Below are 20,073 nucleotides of genomic sequence, written 5' to 3'. Positions count from 1 at the left end.
CGGCAATCACGTGCCTACCAGAACGCCTGCATCTACGCCAACACCATCATGGCCCACCCAGAGATCGACCCCAGTATCATGGCGGTTGCGGTTGAGAACGGCACCACCCCGGGTGCCATTGACATGGCCGCGAGCGTGCAGCAGTGCCTGGCTAACGGCTGCACAATCCACCCTTGGTCAGCCGCCTTCCTGAGCGCTTCTTACGTGAGTATGTCTCAAGCCATGCGACACATGTCATGTATGAACTGACCTCGATGGCACCACGCACGCACACAGCGCTTCCTTACTTGTTCACCGCACGCAAACAAACTGCTGCGCGCCGGAGCACCACATGCCCCAACCAACCAGGCGACGTGCGCATTTGCACACCACTCATTGCAGGGCGCGAAAGTGACATCCGGGCACTACGAGTGCATTTTCAGCCAGGGCGAATACCAATCGTGAGTGTTTCCGTCCCGAGAGCGTGCTTGGCGCTGAATGTGCATGGTGCGTGCATGTGCTAATGGACGCCGTCACGTGTGATAAGCCCGTGACTGGGCATCAAGAGGGAGTGTGCACGTAGTGCGTGCAAGACTACTAGTGCTGCTGCTGTTATATATCCCTGGACGCAAGGCATGCGTGGAGGTCAGCATGACTTCTGATCCCGACAAGTGCGCCCGCCCGTGTGTCTCCTCACGTGCCCCTCACATCCATTCCTTCAGGTTCTTCCTCAACCCCTTCACTGATGGCGGTAAGTGTTGGTGCATGCTCCTGCCCAGGCTCCACGCAGGCCTCCTGCTAGCCGTGCTCCTCATTCATCCATCCATGGAACGTGCCGCTGGTTATAGTTGTCTTCCTGCCGCGACCCTACCTGCGTGCTGCCTGCTGTGCGTGTGTATTGTCGTCACGGCCGTCAGCTGTGCGTACTTGTTTACACGTGTGCGCTGCCTAGCTAGCTACCGCCTACCACCATCCTGCCTGTTTACCCCATCCAGCGGCCCTTTGCCTGCATACGGAGCGCTAACCGCCGCCACACGCAACCCCTGCTGCCGTACCTTCTGTCGTCGTACATCCTCATTCTCAGGTGTCTACACCCAGTTTACTCAGTGCACCCAGCCGCACCGCCATGCCAGCAAGGAGCGGTGTGAGGCGGTGAAGATCGAGGTTTGATCACATCGAGATTCGCTCGGGAACCACCCAGCGGCAGCCCACCGCCCGCAACATCATCGCCGTCATGCGGAGGCGGCATGCACGCAGTGCCATGGAGCGCTGGAACGGCACGCACACGTGCACGTGTGCGTTATGGTCCCTCAGTTCCCTGCATGTGCCAGCGTGTGCCGCATTGTTCGCTTACTGGCAGGGTGGAATGAGTTTTGGTGCCTGATGCCTGGCTATGTTCGCCACGCACGATTATGTTTGTTTGCAAGGCGCGTGGAGCGAGATGTAAATTGCACACAGGGGTCGTATCTTGTTTTCGGGGTGATGTCTGGTTCCAGACAAAAACGGCCGGATGGCCGCCGTCTTTTGTCTGGGCACAAGGCGGTTTGGGGGCTTCTCCACAGGAATTCGGAGTTTCGGACAAAACCCGCCCCAAACCCGGGCCAACAAAGTCTCACCCCAGACATTAGCCCCCGGGACATTATCAACTTGCCTTGCCACTGTCCCATCACACACCCCAGACATTAGCCCCCGGGAGGAATGTCTAGGAAACGGCCAAAATGGCCGATTAATGTCTGGAGACATTAAGATAGGAGATTTTGCACAGGGTCCGTTGTTGCTTGATCATACTTGATTGGTGCGATACCGGTCAGCTGTCTGTACTGTCGGTAGATTGGCTGTGCTCCGCTGTGCTGATGTAACCGAGCACTGCTTTGCAGCATCCAATCTAGTGCAGTACCGTACCGACCCCAACAAAGATTATTACCGAGGTCCAGGCCTAAAAACTTCCGCACCTAAATGGGGGCTAGTCCAGGCGCCAACCCACACGCACGAATACCGTACGGTACTGCCGTTGCATGTTTTACGCGTCTTCAAGCAAACCTCATTGCTGCATAGGCGTGGGGCTTCACACAACCGCAACAACTGCCGAGTTACCGCTAGCTACGTGTTGCGCACTTGTGTGTTACCTCCAAACCGGCCACCCTGTGCCGTCGCGTCCATGCATCAAACCAGACCTGCCGGAAGCTCTAGCCTGCTCTGTTAGTTGCCCTTCGGGGCATAAATGCATACGGTATGTAACCTGTTTCACGTGTGTTGCCGCAGCATCTGGCATGCAGCAGTGCCTATCACGAGTTCTGTTCACACTCGGTGCCGAGTCAACGCACACACACATACGAGCAAGCAACCGCCCTGACACGAATCCCTCGCAACAACTACAACAAGGTAATCTTGCAACCCTCACCTGACTTGACGAAACCCAACTGGACAGGCGCCGTCAACGATGTGATGTATGCCATATGGTGTGCGGAATCCCTCTCTGGGCGCTCAAAAAGACACAGACCCAATCACGTGGCTGCCCCACCATTACACCACGGGCGGCATGCGCAACAATAAAAACCATCCGGCAGGCGAGCCCTCCAAGCCCCGAAACTAGCAAACAGCAGCCTGAGCCAGCCGCAACCACCTGCTCGCACACAGGTGTGCGTTTACCGCCGCTCGTCCCAGTTGCTGCTGCACCTCTTGAAGGCGCCAAGCACGCTCTCCACCGCCGCCGCCAGCGCCGCCCCCACGCCGCCGCCTCCCCCGTGATCCCGCCCAGCCGCCGCCGCCGCGCCGCCGCCGCCATCGCCGCCGTAAGGCAAGCCAGTACCGCCACCGCCGCCGCCACTGCTGCGGCGACTGCTGCCGCCCTCCTCATCGGTGTAGTCAAACGACTCCTGGTGTTGATCCCAATAATGCTGCTGGTGCTGGTGGTAGAAGGGGGACTCTCGGGCGTGGTAGCCCAGCGGCCCAAATGCACGACCGCTGCCGCCGCCGCCGCCGATGCTCCCGCTTCCACCGCCGCCGCCGCCAATCATGTCGTGACCGCTGCTGCCGCCGCCGCCGGCACGCGCGGCACCGCGGCGCGAGCGCGACGACCGCCGCCGGCGACGACCGCTGCCGCCGCTGCTGCTCTCCTGCTCCTGCAACAGGGCACCCGCGCCCTCCATCCCCATCCCCATCCCCACCCCCAACCCCATCCCCATGTCCGCGCCGAGGCTCGACAGCTGTATGGCGTGCAGGTCGCTTGCCAACGGCCCCAGCCCGTCCTCCCCCTCGCCTTCTCCCTCCAGCCCCTCCTCCTCCTCCTCCCCCTCGTCAGTGTGCTCCTGCTCCTGCTGCAGCTGCTGCATTAGCCGCGCCGCCTCGCTGGTCGCGCGCACCAGAGGCCGTGGTGAGGCGGGCGGCGCAGCGGCCTCACACGGCGGCTCACTCAAGGCCACGGCAGCGGCGGCGGCGGGCGCAGCCGCCGCGGCTGAGGCGGCTGTCATCGCCGCGGCAGCAGGCGCAGCGTGTTCCTGTTCCTGCTGTGTCTGGTGCTCCTGCTGTGTCTGTTGTTGTGCCTGTTGCTGCTGTTGGGCCTGTTGTTGGTGTTGTTGGTGTTGCTGCTGCAGTGCGGCCTGGTGGTTGGCAAGGGCGGCGCAGTACACGGCGGCGTCAAAGGCGTCCAGGCCGCGGAAGCGCAGGTCGGACTGCGTGGCGGGCTCCTTGCTACGGGGTGAGGGGAGGGGAAGGGGAGAGGGAGGGGAGGGGGCGGGGCAGGGGGGTCATGTGTGGGGGGAAGGTGGTGAGGCGTGGGGAGGTGCGAAAGAGGCGTCGAAGCGGGGCCTGTGGAGAATGAAGGAGTTGCAGGGGCCCGTTGTTGAACCGCCCCTGCCGTACCCCATCCGCTTCGCGCCGCGCCGCACCCACGCTCGTCCCATGCATCCTCTACCGTGCCACGCTGACGTACGACACACGGCACGTCTTCGCCACCCACGACTGCCGCCTCCCCGCCTCCCCCCACCCCCCCCCGCCGCCCTCACCAGTGGAACACCACGTCGAAGTCCAGGTGCTCGGGGATGCGCAGCAGCAGCCGGCAGTCCTCGATGAACTGCCGCGTGCCGTCGGGACCCGGCATCACGCGGATCTTGTGGCTGCAGGCGGCGGCGATAAAGGAGCGGTTGCATTCATGATTAATTAAGACGAGATGATGTTTTGGGTGGGTGGGTGGGGGTTTAGCCATTCGTGCGAATGGTTTGTAAGTACCAGCCCAAGCTAATACCAACCCACATGCAAAAGAGCGAGGAGAAGCGCGTGGCCTACGATGGGACACCGGGGAAAGGCGCGGGAGATGGTGTGCGTGCGGGGGCAGGGCAGGGGCCCCGCACACATGCAGTAGGGCACATGGCGCACATGGGACGCAACTGGGCAGCGCGGTACCGGAGAGGTAGGCCCCAGGTGGTGGCACTGGCCCCCGTGCCCACGTCCCCCGCGCCGCCTGACTCGGCCCCGCCCGCGGCAACCGCCACCGCCACGGCCACCGCACGGAAAGTGCACACACGACCCAGCCCCAACCCCGAGCCCCATCCCTCCCAGCTCCCCACTCCTGCATCCCACTCCTTGCTACCTTCAGGCCCGCAAGCACAGCATCGCACGCGCCGCAGCAAGCCCGCCTCACCTGCGGCCGTTGTAGCTGATGCGCATGTAGGCGGGCGGAGCCTCCACAGCCGTAGGAGCCGCCTGCCGCCCCGACCCGCCAGGCGCCGCCGCCGCAGTGTTGGCGCCACCGCCACCGCTGCCGCTGCTGCTGTTACTACCGCTGCTGCTACTGCTGTTGCTGCTGCTGCTGGCGCCGCCCGCGCCGCTGGCGGCGCCGCCGCACGCCGCGGAGGCGGGGGCCGGCGGTGGGATGAGGGGCATGGTGAACCCGGCGGGCGCCACCTGCCTCCAGTCGGGAAGCTGCTCGCCACAGAAGCGGCACGCCTTCTCCTCCCTGCAGTGGATGGGCGTTTGGGTGCGGGTGGGATTGCAGGCGCGACTAGGCAGGCCATGGCGGGAGCGGCTGTTGACACACGGACACACGGAAGCACCAGGAGACACGGAGATGCATGGCGCATGGGGAGATGCGCGGAGCATGCTTGGCGTCAGCCGCAATGTTGGGGAAATCGGGCAACACACGGACCACACGATGGAAGCAGCCGCAGGCGGGGCCGTGATCGGGGAGTCCTGGCAAGGGCGCATGGGCAGTGTTCCGGCGTGGGCCGTACACTCACTTGCGGCCGGCGCAATGCAGCTGCCAGCGGCTCAGGCAGGCGGGGTGGCACACGCGGGGGCACCTGCATGGGGTGGGGTGAGGCCGTGAGGGGCTCAGAGGATTCGGGGGATCAGGGGATTGGTCGATCTGCACCTGCCTCTGTCCCTGCCTCTGCCCAGCCCATGCCCCTGCCTCGGCCCCTGTCCTCCCCCTGGGCTTTCTAACGTTGATGGGGGGCTTTCTCGACGGTCTCGGGCACACAGGCTCCCCCCCACTACACACACGCCCGCCTACCTGCACGGCGCCACCAGCGGCCCCGCGCCCTCATCCTCCGCGCCGCCCAGGCACAGCCAGCAACACGCCGCCTCCTCCTCCTGGCCGCAAGCAGCCTCCGGACCACACGACTTGGCGCCACCGCCTGGAGCTGCCCGGCCGCTAATACTGCCGCCGCTACTACCGCCGCCACCGCCGCTGCTGACACTGCTACTGCTGCTGCTTCCGCCGCCGCGGCTGGTGCGGAGTTTGCGCCGGCGGCCCTCCTCTGGCCCAGCAGCGCCCGCGCAGCAGCTACTGCCACCGCCGCTGCTGCTACTGCCACCGCCGTGCATGTGCTCCCTCTCCTGCGCCTCCTCCTGATGCTGCTGCTGGCGTCGTTCGCGCTCCATTTCCGCAACAGGTGCCACGGGGCAGCGCGGCGCTTCCGGCCCTGGCGCCCGCGGCGTTGCGGTTCCTTTTGCGGACGCGGTCAAACTGCGCGCTCAAAGATTGTTTAGGGTCCTGCTGCTCGCTGTGTTGCTTTGCTTGTGAGCTGAAACGCACTTATATCGCGAGACGGGTATCTTCAGGAGTTAAGAGCTGCGGGGCGGGCTGATGCGGGTCAAGGTTGCGTAGGAGGCAAGGTAGGCCGTCCCGTGGGTCGAGTGCTGCAGTCTCTGTCGGGCCAGAGCAAAGAACTAGTAAGTACTGAGACCGCTATCTCGCTGCGGCTTTCCTTAAGGCGCGAGGGCTTGTGCGCTCAGGTTCCTTGTCCCTGGATCGCAGTGGATCACGCAGCTGCGCTTGCGAAAAGAAGCAGGAGCAGCAGCGCTTGTGCGGGCTGTGTTGCTATCGCCGGACCTAGGAGCTTTCCAAGACCCTAAAGAACTCGGCGCGGCGAGCGGGTCTCATCGCCGGGCTGTCAAACCTTTTGATTTCACCGCCGCGCCTCACCCAGTTGACGGCTGGCCTTCCGCTGCGCCCCGTTGCTGTCAGTGGTGGTTTGATTCCCGGAACTCCATTCACGACGCAGGTGTTTTCATTACACACGGGGTGTTCGGCATGCTCCGGCAGTCACGCCGGTGCTTCCCAAAAGGTTCAACACGCGCGAACCGTCCTGCTTCCCTGCCCCGCCCCAGCCTCGCCACCGCCGCCCCTCCCCCAGCGCACCCACCGAGCGCCGAGTCGCTTGCCTGCCGCGCGGCCACTTCCCTAGTCCGCGGCTCCATGTCACAGGTCACGGCATCCCAGCGCGTGCCTGCGCTGGCAGGCCCGCGATACCGCACTCCAGCAGCTACACGCAGCTTCCACCTGAACCTGCACGAGCAAGTGGCAGTGCGCACAGTGAGCATATGTGAACTTGTGAACTTTAGGCTTGGCACTTGACACAGCCTGGCGCAACCCACAACGTCCACACTTGGACGCACCCAACCATATATGCGCTATCTAAAACTCCCACTCTCCCAAGTCCCGGGTTCAATTCACCTGCCGCACCAAGAGCCGTGCCCTGCCGTGCCAACCACCGCTCGCCGCACCCAGCTGCCCAGCGCTTCAACAGCGCCCCTCCGTACGGCACGTGTGCCGCACACACACGCGTGCACACCTACTTTGCCGCTTTGCGAGGACGCAGCGGCAAGGCGTGCCCCTTCTGTGAGGCGCAGGCGCCAGGCCCTTGCGCACACCGCCGACGCTGCCGCAGCTGCGATCCCACCTCCCGCCATGTTTCCGGTGCCGGCCCGATGCACGCGCATGCAGATGCACACCCGCGTGCTTCGTGCACGCACGCTCCACAAACAGAGCTCTCTTGCGCTCGCGCGTGCACGCGCGCTTCCACCTGGTTTTAGTCGTCTGCACTCAACAACTCCGTGCATTAGTCCCGTGGGTAGCCAGAATGTGGCGCATGACAAAACACAAACGCTCCGAGAATTGAGTTTGCGTACGACAATCCTATCTTGAAATGCCGCCCCGAAAACATAAGAAAACTCCGACCAGCAGTCCATTGGAGTGTGCAGTGCGGCCTCCACACACTTGCAACCCTGCTGTCGACCGCTGCTACGCCCGCGTCCTGCCGTGTGCGCTCAGAACCAGAACCACCAGACGCACAGGCATACCACCAGCGTGATCACAATCTGCAGCGGTGGCAGGGGGGCAGCGGTGGCGGCACACACGGCGACATGAAGGGGCAGGTTCAAACCATGTAGTCAGGAGTCCAAACATCCGCTCCCAGTTGCCCGTCGCCTGCTGCCAACCGCACCCACAGCGGGCACCCACCTTCAGTTTGGCGCCCCTGACCGTACACACAGAAACTAATACATTCATACAAACCGATGTGCTTTCTAACGCACATATACACCATGCTCCCGATCCCTTCCCCGCACACGGCCTGGCTCACGCACGCACCATGCCGCCGTAGGCCGTCCACATGTCCATGCGCTGCCGCCGCTCGATGAGGCGTAGCAGCGACTCGCCCAGACCCACCGTGTTCAACACGTCCAGCGCCCGCTTCTGGGCGCTCTGTTGGGGGGTTAGGTAGGCGGGGGCAGAGGTGGCGGGGTTGGAGGCGGGGGGTTGCAAAGATTGGTACAGAGAAGTGTAGCGAAGCAGACAGCAGGCGTCGGGGGTTGGAGGCCGGGGGGTGGAGGCGGAGGTTGGAAGCGGGGGTCGGAGGCGGGGATGTATGTGGCAGGACAGCCCTAGCTCCCGGAGCCAGAGCCGCCAGTGGCAGCGGAGGCTGAGGCAAAGCGGAACCGGCCGAATGTGCACGACCTTTCCATGTGTGCGAAATGCACGGCTGTGCGAGTGTCTGTGGAATCCACTTCGGCCGCCTGGCCCCCCGCCTTGGGGACCCCGCCAGGCGGCCGCATCCCCACCCCCCAACCGCCTCACAGCTGCCTCCCCACCTTGAGCCTCTCCCTGTTGCCGGCCATGTTGACCAGGATGTTGGTGCCGCTCTCAAACATCTCCTCCAGGTAGCGCTTGCTGCGAGCCACGCTGCCCATCACCTGGGCCTCCTCGTCCATCTCCTGTTGTCGGTGGGTGGTTGTGGTGTTGATGGTGCTTGGCGAGTATGCGCAACGAAAACATTAATGATCGTGGGGGCACACCTTGGGTTGGCGGCGCATGTTAAAGCCGTTGGGCCAGGAACGCGATGGGCAGCCCCAAGTCCCCCGCCCCGCGCTCTGCCATGCCACCCGGGGCCCCGGCGGACAACGGCCCCAACTCACGCCTCAAACCCACCCACGCCTCTTGCGCAGGCCATCTGCGGGACCCGCTTCCACACCATCCCCTGACGACGCCTCCGCCTCCGGCCCCATCCCCGCGCCAGCCCCCACCCCCGCGCCAGGTTATCCTTCCCCTTTCCTCCCTTGCATTGGGTTCGCTTTAGTTTTGGCTGGTATGCACACCCGCCTCCCCGCCCCGCCCCCCTTCCACCTCCCTACACCTCTCTGTACCATCTTTGCAACCGCCTCCCCACCCTCCCATCCCCGTGCCACGGCCACGGCCACGGCTCCGCCTCCGCCTCAGCACCCGCACACACACCTGCTTGGCCCGCCGCCCCGCGTCCGCCCGCCCCAGCAACTCCTCGCGGTCGCGCGCCTCCGCCGCGCGCTTGCTCTCGCGGCTGCCGTGCCGGTCCATCGCCACCCGCAGCGTGTCTAGCTCCTCGCTGACCTGCTCCACCTTGCTGCGGAGTTGAGATGAAGGGAGAGGCGGTGATAGAAGTGGCAGTTTGAGATGAAGGGAGAGACGGTGAAAGCAGTGGCAGTGTGAGATGAAGGGAGAGGCGGTGATAGCAGTGGCCGTGTGAGGCGGTGGGTGCAGGGTGCGGTCACACCGGGGAGGGTAGGTGGGGATCGGCAGCGGGTAACCCAATTGGACAAACACCCCTCCCCCGCCCGCCGTTCGTCCAGGCCCCAGGCACCCAGATTCTCACCGTTTCCACACGTCGCGCTTGGAGGCATTTTCCCGTATTACTTGCATCCGCCATATGGAGTCCATTTCCGTGCTGATGCGCTGCGGGGCAGGGGGCAGCAAGGGGGAAGCGCGGCCACGCGTCAGAGCCGCTGCCTGCGCAGCGCACTACCGCACACGTTGGTGATGACTTGCCCGGGTTGCCCTTAAAGCAGTCTACAGAAGACACCCACGCCCATGACTAGCCTCACTCGTCATTCCGGCGCTGGCAAACGCCGAGCGGTCAAAGCGTTGACGGGCCACAGCACCGTGGCAGCGGCAGGCAGGCGGGACGGACAGGCTGTCCCCCGCGTTTGTGTCACGCCCACCCCAGCCCACCCACTGTCACACATGCCCAAATATGGTGCGTACCGCGAGCTGTTGAAGCTGGGATCTGAGGTCGCGAGCTAGGGCCGACGTGGTGTCCGTGCCCGGCTGATGGCGGGTCGCCCCCTGAGCGACAAAACCATTCGGCAGCTTTCCAGTCAGCGCGGGTCGTCTGCATACGTAACCTTGGTTAACAGGAACGCAGAGCCTTTCTCGCCCACCTCAAGCGCTTCCAGCCGCTCTAGGCCCTCCCGAAGCAGTAAGATAAGCCGTTTTGCTTGACTATGTAACGATGTTAAGTCTGACATTGCAGCTGTGCCCTGTGGGCAACGACTTGAAGTTCGATCGTCGGGAAACAGTTCAGTGTAGACCAGAAACTGCTATGCCTGCGTCATTTGCATTTGAGGGTCTTAACAGACAAGGCTTGGCTAGTGGAACGTAGAATATGGTTTGACTGCAGCTTCGGAGACTCTGCAATTGCTAAGCAGCGCGTTGCGTATATCGTGTCGTGCAGCAAAGATTTATATGTATCCCATGACCTATCAAATTGGCTGCAGGAATGCTCGGGACCGGTTCCAGCCGTGGGTTGCAGCCGATCGCACCATCCCGTGTCGAAGAGCCGCTGTTCCCTGTGCTCTCGTCCATCGGCCGTAGGGATATACATGCTCACATTTGCACAATATGGCAGTGGATGAGTGGGGAACTGCCTGACTGGGGAAGAGAAAAGAGGCTGGGGGGACGACACGGGAGAGCGGTACGTGAAGAGGAGCGGACGGGAGATTGCATTGGTTACAAGAGGGACTTGCTGACGCGAGCCGCGAGCGACATCTGCTCTGGACCTCAGGGACGTGCCACCTGCAACGCCGACGTCCTACTCTAGTAGTAGGCTTGCTCTCGTAAGAGCTCCATTTACCTCCGGTTCTGCTCCTAACATCGAGTTAGGGAGCAGGGAGGACAAGCGATTGGAAACGTTGCCATGTGCGCTCTGTTGAAACATACCGAGTGTGCTAGTATTATTCGTTACTTGCGTAGTACTGCAGATGGAAAGCCGGGGAAAGGAGGAGAAGGTGACTAGTGGAGGGGGGAGGGGCGCGGAGAGCGAGCTCAGACACGCCACGGACATGCGACGCCCCAACCGCTGGAGCCCTCCTCAGCGTCTAGAGCCATAGCTGCAACCCTATGCCATTTTTCTTGCATCAAAGCTCGCTCACTCGCTGAATGGCGTCTTAGGCCTCCAAATTGAAAAGCGCGGGCGAATTGCTGGATGCTCAAGCACATTCGCTGCGGATGAGCCTGAACCGAAGGAGTGCCGCAGCTGGAGATCTGGCCTGCAAATTCTGTACCCAGGTGCATTGAGCTCATCCACTTACCGCAGAGCTGTGGCTTCTGACCCGCGCGCGTGTTTGCACAGACAATCCAGTCATCGTTCTTCGGCCGCGTGCAACTGCGACCCAGACCAGCGGCGCTTGCCGCATTATCCACACAGTAGCTTTATACCTGGTGGTTATGATTGTTTACCGGCTGGACAAGGAGTGTTGCGCAAGCGCATCAGCATTCTGTTCGCTGGGCACCTTCTGCTGTGGTCGCTGCGAGCTGGTTTGTCGGTGTTGTCAGCGCTGTCCCTGTTGTTAGCTCGGCAAGCGCTAGCTCCAAGGGCGCGTCCAGCTGACTCAGTCTCGACTGGCCTCCTGGCCTTGCGCGAGGCCACCAGGCGGGCGGTGTCGGAGCTCAGGACCGGAACGCTTCCCTCGCGCAGCGCTCTTGCGCGCTGCGACGCAGCGCTAGTACCTTCGTAAGGCAGCACAGAAATGGCTTGTCGCGGCGCGCTGGCTGGTGCCAGCGCTGCGGCGGGGCAGGCCGGCTCCGTTAGAACGCCGTCTTCTCAAGTCTCAACCGCGACGCTTGAAGTTCCTCGGCTTGGGCGCTCGGCCCAGCGCGGCGCCAGCGCGGCACCCTTGAGTTCGGGCGCCTACTTACAGCGGAAAATGCAGCTGGCCCAGCGCGTTACACGCGTCGCGGCCGCGGCGCCGGGCTCTCCCCAGCCGCACAAACCCTACTTGGGCCCCTTCATCCGCAAGGCCCAGCAGCAGCCTGTCGCGGCCGCCGTGTCCTCCTCCTCCAGCTCCTCCTCTGCATCCTCCTTTTCTGCTGGCAGCATCAGCATCAGCAGCGGCCTCGGCTCCAAGGGCCTGCTGGCGCAGCTGCGCGCCCAGCAGCCGCAGCAACAGCCCCAACGCGCTGCTGCCTCCCAACAGCCGCAGGCGCCTCAGGCGCCTCAGCCGCTGTTTGCCGCGCCCGCCGACCCTCTGGGCGGCACGGTGCAGTCGTACGAGGACGAGTACGTGCTGCCGGGCTGGGGCGTGGAGCTGCCGCTGGAGGTGCAGGCGGAGCGGCTGAGGCAGGTGCTGGCGGCGGTGGCGGCGGCACCCGCAGCAGAGGACAAGGTGCGGGTGCGGGGGCTGGGTGTGGGTGTGGGTAGCCTGGGGCGGGGCAGGCGGTGGATTTGCGGGTCCTGTGGTCTAAGGACTGCTTGATTGGCGCGGATGCTAGGAGGGCCTTCTCGCCGTGCCAAGCCGCTGAGACTGGCGTTCCGCGTCATCCTCATCACTCCGTGCTGACACCGGCAACCCACTGACGCGCTCCGCTCTGCATACGCCCTGCCCTGCCCTGCCCTGTCCTCCCCAGGTCCGTGTGCTGCTGAGTGTGGACAGTGTGGCCGCCTTCGCCGCCGCCCCGCGCAACGCCGCCGTTATGGCGGCGCTGGCTGGGCTGCCGGCGGCGGAGCAGCGGCTGCTGCTGGCGCTGCCGGCCATGCTGCAGGAGCACGTGCTGCAGGAGCCGGCGGCGGGTGGGTGGAGGGGCGGGGTGGGGTGGGGTGGGGTGGGGTGGGGCCAGGCCGTTTTGGAAGGGCTGTGGGCTGTCTAGGGAGTGGGGGGCAGGGGCCGGGGCGATGCGAGGGCAGGGGCCAGCGCAGCTAAGCGCTGGCGCAGGCAGTCGGCAGTTGGCAAAAGCGCATGGGGACGGGTGGGGTGAAGAACCAGTCAGTGCAGTGCAGCGCAGTGTAACCCAGTATCTGTAGAGCTCAAGCACACTACCACCTCCTTTCTCACCTCCTTCCCACCCACCACGCCCACACCCACACCCACATTATGCCCGCACCGCAGCCTCCGCCAGCGCGCCCGAGGCTCTGCGCCCGCGGCTGTCGGACCTGGCTGCCCGGCTGGCGCGCGTGGAGACGTTCTACGACTCGGTGGGCGGGCTGCTGGGCTACCAGCTCAAGAGCCTGGAGCTCATCGTGGAGGGGCTGCAGGTGAGGAGGGGCGGGGTTGAGGGGAGGGAGGGGAGGGGAGGGGAGGGGAGGGGAGGGGAGGGGAGGGGAGGGGAGGGGAGGGGAGGGGAGGGGAGGGGAGGGGAGGGGAGGGGAGGGGAGGGGCGGGGAGGGGAGGGGAGGAGGCAGGCAGAGGGGTTGGGAAGGGAGGAGGGAGGGAGGTGGGGGTCGGAGGGACAGGGGTTGGAGGGGGGAGTTGGACAGGGAACGGAGGAGCGTTAAAAACAAGGGACACATGCTGGCAATGGGGATGAAGCCATGGGCTTGGGCCGGGACCGGGGCCAGGGCGGCTGCTGTCCTGCCGACAATGCAGTGCATCTGTACACGGCTCCAGGCAATGACATACTAGTAGGAATCGTAGACTCACTGCTGCATGACCGCTGACATCGCCTGTATCGTGGCGCCTCCCTTCGCCTCCCTGCGCAGGACAAGACGGCTCGCGCCAAGGAGCAGCAGCGCGCAGCGGAGGAGGCCGCCGCGGCGTCCGCCGCCTCGGTCGCCGAGTCCATCGACGTGGTGGCGGCCGACGGCACCACGGGCGCGGAGCGGCGGCGGCCGCAGGTGGCCTTCCACGTGCCCAAGGGCATCGACCTGGCGGGAGAGGAGGGCGCGCAGGTGCGCGGCTGGCGTCCTGTTTCGTTTTGAGGGGCGCGGGGCAGGGATACACGCGGGTGTGAGGCCCTGAGCAAGGCAGCGCAGGGCAGCGCAGGGCAGGGCAGGGCTGGGTTGGGGTGGAAACAGGCGTATAGGAAGCGAAAGCGGCGGCCGTGCTGGCGCTCCCTGGTCCATACCGCCACACAACCCCGCAGCCGAGGCTCCACCGCACCACAATCCACGCAACGCACCAGCCCCATCTGCCCCATCCCCTCCCCTCCCTTCCCTTCTCCGTCTACCACTTAACTAATCATGAATGTAACCCTCCCTTCCACCCGCTACAACAGGTGGGCGTGAGCGCGGCCGCGCAGGGCCTGGCCTCGCTGCCCTTCCTGGCCGAGATCTACCCGGTGGGCGGCGCCGGCGACCGGCTGGGCCTGGTGGACGAGGCCACGGGGGAGTCGCTGCCGGCGGCCATGCTGCCGTACGCGGGGCGCAGCCTGCTGGAGGTGCTGCTGCGGGACCTGCAGGTGGGGGCAGGGGCGGCGGGGAAGGAGGGGAGGGAGGGAGGGGGGAGGGGGGGGGGTTTGTAAAAACCAGCCCAAACTAAACCAGAGAGGGAGGGGGGGCGTGTGGTCGCGTGTAGGGGCGCCGGCCCCGCCACTCCTTGGGCAGCAACACACCACCACCAGAACGACCGCAACCCCGGTAATGCCCGCGCCGCCCTGTTCGCAATGACCACGCCTGGACGGCTGAACCTTCTCTCCCCACCACCTCCCCCACCACTTACCCATTTCACGTCTTCAATCATTATGAATGTAACCCTGACCTGCCCTCCCCCCCGCTTCCTCCCCCACCCCCACCCCACCCTCAGGCCCGCGAGTACCTGTACTTCCAGCTGACGGGCCGCCAGGTGACCACCCCCGTGGCCATCATGACCTCCGACGCCAAGGGCAACCACGAGCGTGTGAGCCGCCTGCTGGGCGAGCTGGGCTGGGCGGGCCGCGGCCGCGACGCCTTCCGCCTGTTCCGCCAGCCCATGGTGCCCGTGGTGGGCGTGGAGGACGGCAAGTGAGTCGAGTGCGATGAGAATGGGATGATGGGTGTACTGTAGATGTTTTCTTGTGGGTGTTTGTGTGTCAGGGAAGGGAGGTTTGGGTGGCTGTCAGCCGTTCGTGCACCCCACGCCTTGCGCCTGTGCAGCCTTTGGACTCCCCCTCTTCACCACGCACCCCGTGTCGACCTCTTTCCTTCCCGACACAAACCCTTCCCTCCTTCCCCTCCCCCCGCTTGCCCCCTACCCTCTCCTCCCCCTTTGCTAGGTGGCTGCTGTCGCGGCCTCTGGGCCCCATGATGAAGCCGGGCGGTCACGGCGCCATCTGGAAGCTGATGTGGGACGAGGGCGTGTTCGACTGGCTGCAGGGGCAGCACGGCAGGCGGGCGGCGCTGGTGCGACAGATCAGCAACCCCATGGCGGGTGAGAGGGTGCTGTGTGGGGCGGGGGGGCGGCGGTGGCTTGAAGGGCGGGCCTTAGGGGGGGGCGGATGCGGTGTGTTGGGGTGCAGGGCGGGCTTGAGGGCCGCATGAGGGATGCGCCGCGGCGTCAACAGATGTGCGAGTTACAGCGGTCCAGTGTGCGTGGGTGCTCGTGTGCTCATCTGACACGTATCCCATTCCCACACACTCCTCACGCACACGCTCACCTGCACAGGCATGGACACCACGCTGCTGGCGCTGGCGGGCGCGGGCTTCAGCCGCCGCAACGGCGGCGCCAGCGCCTTCGGCTTCATGAGCTGCGAGCGCGCGGTGGGCGCGGCGGAGGGCATGAACGTGGTGCAGGAGCGCAAGCGCTGGCTGCCCGACAACAACCACCCCGAGGGTGGGTCCGGCATGCGTGTGACACATTGCAGAACGCTGCACAGTCGATATGTTTTGCTTTGCTCGATTCTCCAACACAACCCGCCGCCCCATCTTTACTTTCCGCATCCCACATCCCACACTCCCCCTTTCCCACGTCCCACATCACACACAGGCGGGCGCTACGTGTTCGAGTACGGCGTGACCAACGTGGAGTACACCGAGTTTGAGAAGCTGGGCCTGAACGACGAGGCGGTCAGCGCCGGCAGCAAGACCTCCGTGTTCCCAGCCAACACCAACGTGCTGTACGTGGGGCTCAAGGGCGCGCGCAGCGTGGTGGCGGAGGTGAGGAGGCGCATGGGAGGAGGGCGGGGGTTGGGAGTGGGTTTGAAAAGGGGCTAGAGGTGGAGGGGGATGCGATTTTGCATGTCAACGCGCGCGCGCGCTCTGACGCCTCGCTCCCGTACTGCTTGTTCTCACCACCCCGACTCGCACACCTTCCACCACCCGCTTCTCCTCTCCCCCGGCCCTTTCTTTCCCCGCAGGCGGTGGCTCGTGGCGACGGCGCTCAGCTGCTGCCCGGCCTCATCTTCAACCTGAACAAGAAGGTCAGCTACACCGACCCGCTTGGCGGCCCCAGCCGCCAGGTGACGGCGGGGCGCATGGAGAGCACCATGCAGAACATGGCCGACTACCTGACTGACCGCTTCGAGGAGCGCCGCGAGCCCAACGACCTGCTGGCAAACAACCAGTGAGTGCTGGGAGAGAGGGCGCTTGGGGTTTGTTGGCGAATTGTTGGGGCGGTGCTGGGGAAAGTTTGCAGGCGCTGTCAGTGTCAGGTCAGTGCCGGTGGCCTTAGGCTTGAAGAATTGTGCCCAAGACGCAACCTCGGCCCTGCAACACCACCCTCCCTCTCTTGAATAAATTTTGCCCCTTGTCTCCGATCTTACAATGCACCGCTAACCTCTGCCCCCCTCTGCCCCTGCCCCCTCTCCCCTGTCCCCGCCCCCAGGCTGTCCACCTTCCTGGTCTCCAACCTCCGCCGCAAGGTCACCTCCAGCGCCAAGAAGCGCCGCGAGCCCGGCTCGGCGCGCATCGCCCAGACGCCCGACGGCTCCTTCTACGACCTGCAGCGCAACGCCTGGCAGGTGCGCAGGCGGGGGCGGGGGCGTTGGAGGCGGGGGGATAGCCGTTCGTGTGAAGAACGGGGGGAGAGGTTGTAGATACCAGCCCAAAGTAAACCGAGGAGGGCGGGGCCCAGGCTCGATGGCGGAGCATGTAAGCGGCACGCATGGCGCAGTGATGCGTGCTTGCCATTGGCCGTGGCATGTTTCGGCACAACCCTCGCCCCTCGTTCCTCATCTTCCCTGCGCTCCTCCCCTTCCCTCCTCCGCAGATCCTGCAGCGCTGCGGGCTGAAGAACGTGCCTGAGCCCGGCAGCCCTGAGCAATACCTGGAGAAGGTGGGAGGAAGGGCCGGTACTGTCACCAGGACATCCGCGGGAGTTTTGAAGCTTCTTCTCTTTCATTCAGGCCTCGGCTTGCCACGGCACACCGCCTACTCACGCGCTGCCTCTGTTGTGTCACACAAAAACAACACCCCCGCAGGGCCCCGGCTTCATCTTCCTGTTCCACCCGGCCCTGGGCCCGCTGTGGGACGTGATCAGCCAGAAGCTGGTGGGCGGGTCGCTGGCGCAGGGCAGCGAGCTGGTGCTGGAGTGCGCCGAGGCGCGGCTGGTGGACGTGGACATCGCCGGCAGCCTGCAGGTGAGAGGGAGCGGGGAGGGGCGGGGAGGGGAGGGGCGCTGGGGTGCAAAAATGGCTGGGCGACGGGGGAGGAGCATGGGGGAGGGTGGCTGCGGCAGCAGTTGGGGACACGCGCCAAATAGCATACATTGTGCAGGGGATGAACACTGCCTGCATCTCACGCCATCTCCACCCGCCGTCGCGCGCTCGGCCCCCGGTGCTGCCCTCCTGCAGGTGTACGCGGAGAATGTGATGGGGCACCTGGAGTCGCCTGCCGACACCGCCGCCGCCACAGCCACCGCCCTGCACGCCGCCCTCGCAGAGGACATCGCACAGCAGCAGCAGCAGCAGCAGCAGGCCTCCGTCGCCGCCGCCGGCGGCGCGGCTGCCGCCGCCGTGGCGGCAGCCGCCGCCAGCACGGCGGCCGCCTCCTCGCCGGCTCTGACCATGCCCTTCGGCTTCGGCACCAATGCCAGCGCGGCCGCCGGCAGCCCCAGCGTCAGCGCGGCCGGCGGCGGCATCCTGCGTTACGGCCGCCGCTGCGGGCGCGTGCAGATGGTCAACGTGCGCGTGCGCAACGCCGGCATCGACTGGGCCTCGCCCGACAACGTGTACTGGAAGCACCAGGTGCGTGTTAGATGAAGGAGAACTTGCGAATGGTCTGACCAAGCAGAAGAACACGTGAATAGTGTGACGTATTACGGTGTAAAGTAGACGGTTTGGAGGCGGCCTTAAGTAGTACGACAGGCTTCCACCTGCAGCTGCTCACATTCATGCAGAGGCTGTCGTCTTTGAGCGGGTCGCCCTCAAGACGTCCTTGGCGTCCTTACGTCCTGCCCTGTGTACTCACCGCCTCACCCCGCGCGCTTCTCGTCTCGCTGCCTTGGCCCCACACAACCCCACGCACACAAACCCTCCGCGCCGCACAGGTGCGGCGCCACGAGAGCTGCAAGGTGGTGCTGCTGGGGCAGTCCGAGTTCGAGGCGCACGACGTCACCCTGACCGGCAGCCACACCTTTGTGGTGCCCGACGGCCACCGCCTGTCCGTCACCGCCGCGCCCGACGGCGCCGGCATCGAGGCAAAGCTGACGCCGCTGACGCCGCTTTCGGCGGTTGACGGCGCAGCCGCAACACTGCTCGGCGGCGCCGCCGGCGGCTTCCAACCGTCGTGGGAGTGGCAGTACGTCATGGACTCCAACGGCGCGGTGAAGCTGTCGTACGTGGGAACCACCACGACGGTTGGCAGCCGCAGCGCGCCGGCGGTTGGCCTGACGGCGCCGGTCATGGCGGCGGCGGAGCGGCAGGGGCGCCAGGTGCTGGACTTCAGCATTTGAGCGACGCCGGCCTGACCTGCAGCCGAGCTGGTTTCAAGAGGCCAGCAGAGACGGTGTGCAAGAGAGCCAGCAGCGACCTGTACAGAGCTAGGGGCAGCAGTTGTGCTGGGCCAGGGACCGGCCGTGGCAGCACTTGGGAGGAGGAGCAAGGGCTGTCATGCAGAGAAGAGGACGCTGGACTCGGCAGGAAGCAGCGCAGTGTGGTTGCCATGAGTAGTAGTAAGAGATTGGCTTGTTCATGAAGAGAGTCAGGCGACGCCGCACGTTGACAGCATGGCCACAGCAGTTGCAGTGAAGGAAAAGGTATTGCATGGGGCCCCCGAGCCGTTTGCACGGCACGGCATGGACATACAACATACAACGCATAGGGGAGCTGTAGGAACAGGGTTGGTGTGGGCGACACTGAGAGAGCCGTGCGGATTGCCGAAGCGTCGGGCGTGTCCGCAATTGTGCCAGTGCACGTGAAGATTGTCGTGCATGTGTCGCTGATGACGTTGATGTACCCCAATTACTGCCAGCGTGTTATTAGGCAGGTGCCAGCGCAGGTGTAGCTGTTAAGTCCATAGCCCTGAAGGCATCGTTCGCTGAGAGGTGCTACATTTGAGCTTTGACAAGAGGCGAGCGTTTATGGAGGTGTCTACAATGACGCAGGGGATTGTTGAGACGCACAGTTGGTCATCGACGCACTTGGGACGCGCGTGTGCTTGCTGCGCGCCTGCGCCAGATTGCATCCGTTGTGCCGGACAGGGGGTGACCGTTCCTGGGGTCACCTGTCGTGCTCTCTCTTCCTCTCCCATTCTTTGTTTTGGGGGGGGGGGGGGGCAGGAATGCCCTTGACCAGGGCTGAACGTGGCTAGGGCTTAGGCGGCGAAACAAGAGGCAGGCATCTTACGATGCTTGGCCGGTGTACCATTACGAGAATGAGCAGGTGGGTAAGACACCGTTGGCCGTTGAAAGGTGGTTTCATGTGGGCAAGGACTCGCAGTCGCGTTGACTCTGGAGGATGTGCTGGAGCGCTGGTGGGCAGAGGCACCCCTGCTGGTGGCAATTAAATGCGACGTGGCTAACACGTTGGAGGCGTCAGGCACTCGCCACTCGGGCGTGGGCATGCGTCAAGCGTGTCTTGCGTGATTGCGTGGTACGGGAGTTGGGCCAAAGGCAGGGCTTACCTACCCCTGGGCCCGACTACCGATCAGTAGTACTGCAATACCTGTGTGCTCTCTTGATGGAGCCTTGTGGGGCCGTCAGCAGGCACTGCAATCCGGCTGGCCACCACCGCACCACGCCACCAGCGGCTTATCGTATGTGGAGGAGCTGCGCCACAGTGCAAAAAGCACCGTCAGGGCCCAATTGTTTGTCATCTGCTGGGGTCTGGGAATCAGCTGACACCCAACGGGACTTCACTAACCTGCCTTACCATATCCCATCGCACACCGTCAGGGCCCACAGGGGCTCGGTTGCTCTGCAGAGACTGGGACGGACTGGGCT

The 20,073-nt window shown here is 64.6% G+C and overlaps 4 protein-coding genes across 4 annotated transcripts in view; 2 read left to right on the top strand and 2 right to left on the bottom strand.

Moving 5' to 3' along the window:
- The window catches only part of CHLRE_12g554100v5 (uncharacterized protein), an 8,959-nt gene extending 7,104 nt beyond the window's left edge, over positions 1-1,855 (top strand). The window contains exons 14-17 of the mRNA XM_001693979.2: positions 1-204; positions 382-440; positions 702-730; positions 1,064-1,855. The exon at positions 1-204 is cut by the window's left edge and continues 58 nt beyond it. Coding sequence (XP_001694031.2) covers positions 1-204; positions 382-440; positions 702-730; positions 1,064-1,149 — 378 coding nt within the window. The 3' untranslated portion in view covers positions 1,150-1,855. The remainder of the gene's footprint in view (positions 205-381; positions 441-701; positions 731-1,063) is intronic.
- Positions 1,856-1,864: 9 nt separating this feature from the next.
- On the bottom strand, positions 1,865-6,306 carry CHLRE_12g554150v5 (uncharacterized protein). Its single transcript, XM_043069059.1, has 5 exons — positions 5,489-6,306; positions 5,214-5,276; positions 4,619-4,933; positions 3,984-4,094; positions 1,865-3,669 (listed from the first exon to the last, which is right to left on the bottom strand). Exons 1-5 carry the CDS (start codon positions 5,857-5,859, stop codon positions 2,625-2,627), a joined length of 1,905 nt encoding a protein of 634 aa, XP_042918936.1. The 5' UTR covers positions 5,860-6,306; the 3' UTR covers positions 1,865-2,624.
- Positions 6,307-6,479: 173 nt separating this feature from the next.
- Positions 6,480-10,716, bottom strand: CHLRE_12g554200v5 (uncharacterized protein). The gene is made up of 8 exons (XM_043069060.1): positions 9,949-10,716; positions 9,773-9,853; positions 9,384-9,463; positions 8,990-9,134; positions 8,350-8,472; positions 7,850-7,963; positions 6,935-7,578; positions 6,480-6,766 (listed from the first exon to the last, which is right to left on the bottom strand). Exons 1-7 carry the CDS (start codon positions 10,033-10,035, stop codon positions 7,528-7,530), a joined length of 681 nt encoding a protein of 226 aa, XP_042918935.1. The 5' UTR covers positions 10,036-10,716; the 3' UTR covers positions 6,480-6,766; positions 6,935-7,527.
- Positions 10,717-10,956: 240 nt separating this feature from the next.
- On the top strand, positions 10,957-19,805 carry CHLRE_12g554250v5 (uncharacterized protein). The gene is made up of 15 exons (XM_043069061.1): positions 10,957-12,171; positions 12,413-12,575; positions 12,892-13,037; positions 13,482-13,670; positions 13,997-14,179; positions 14,524-14,720; positions 14,972-15,126; positions 15,361-15,528; positions 15,682-15,851; positions 16,052-16,257; positions 16,519-16,654; positions 16,903-16,968; positions 17,114-17,272; positions 17,486-17,878; positions 18,181-19,805. The coding sequence occupies exons 1-15, from the start codon at positions 11,713-11,715 to the stop codon at positions 18,583-18,585; spliced, it is 3,195 nt and encodes a 1,064-aa protein (XP_042918934.1). The 5' UTR covers positions 10,957-11,712; the 3' UTR covers positions 18,586-19,805.
- Positions 19,806-20,073: the final 268 nt, after the last annotated feature.

Source organism: Chlamydomonas reinhardtii, chromosome 12 (genome assembly GCF_000002595.2).
Source record: "Chlamydomonas reinhardtii strain CC-503 cw92 mt+ chromosome 12, whole genome shotgun sequence".
Classification (NCBI taxonomy): Eukaryota; Viridiplantae; Chlorophyta; class Chlorophyceae; order Chlamydomonadales; family Chlamydomonadaceae; genus Chlamydomonas; species Chlamydomonas reinhardtii.
This window is presented reverse-complemented; position numbering and strand designations above follow the sequence as displayed.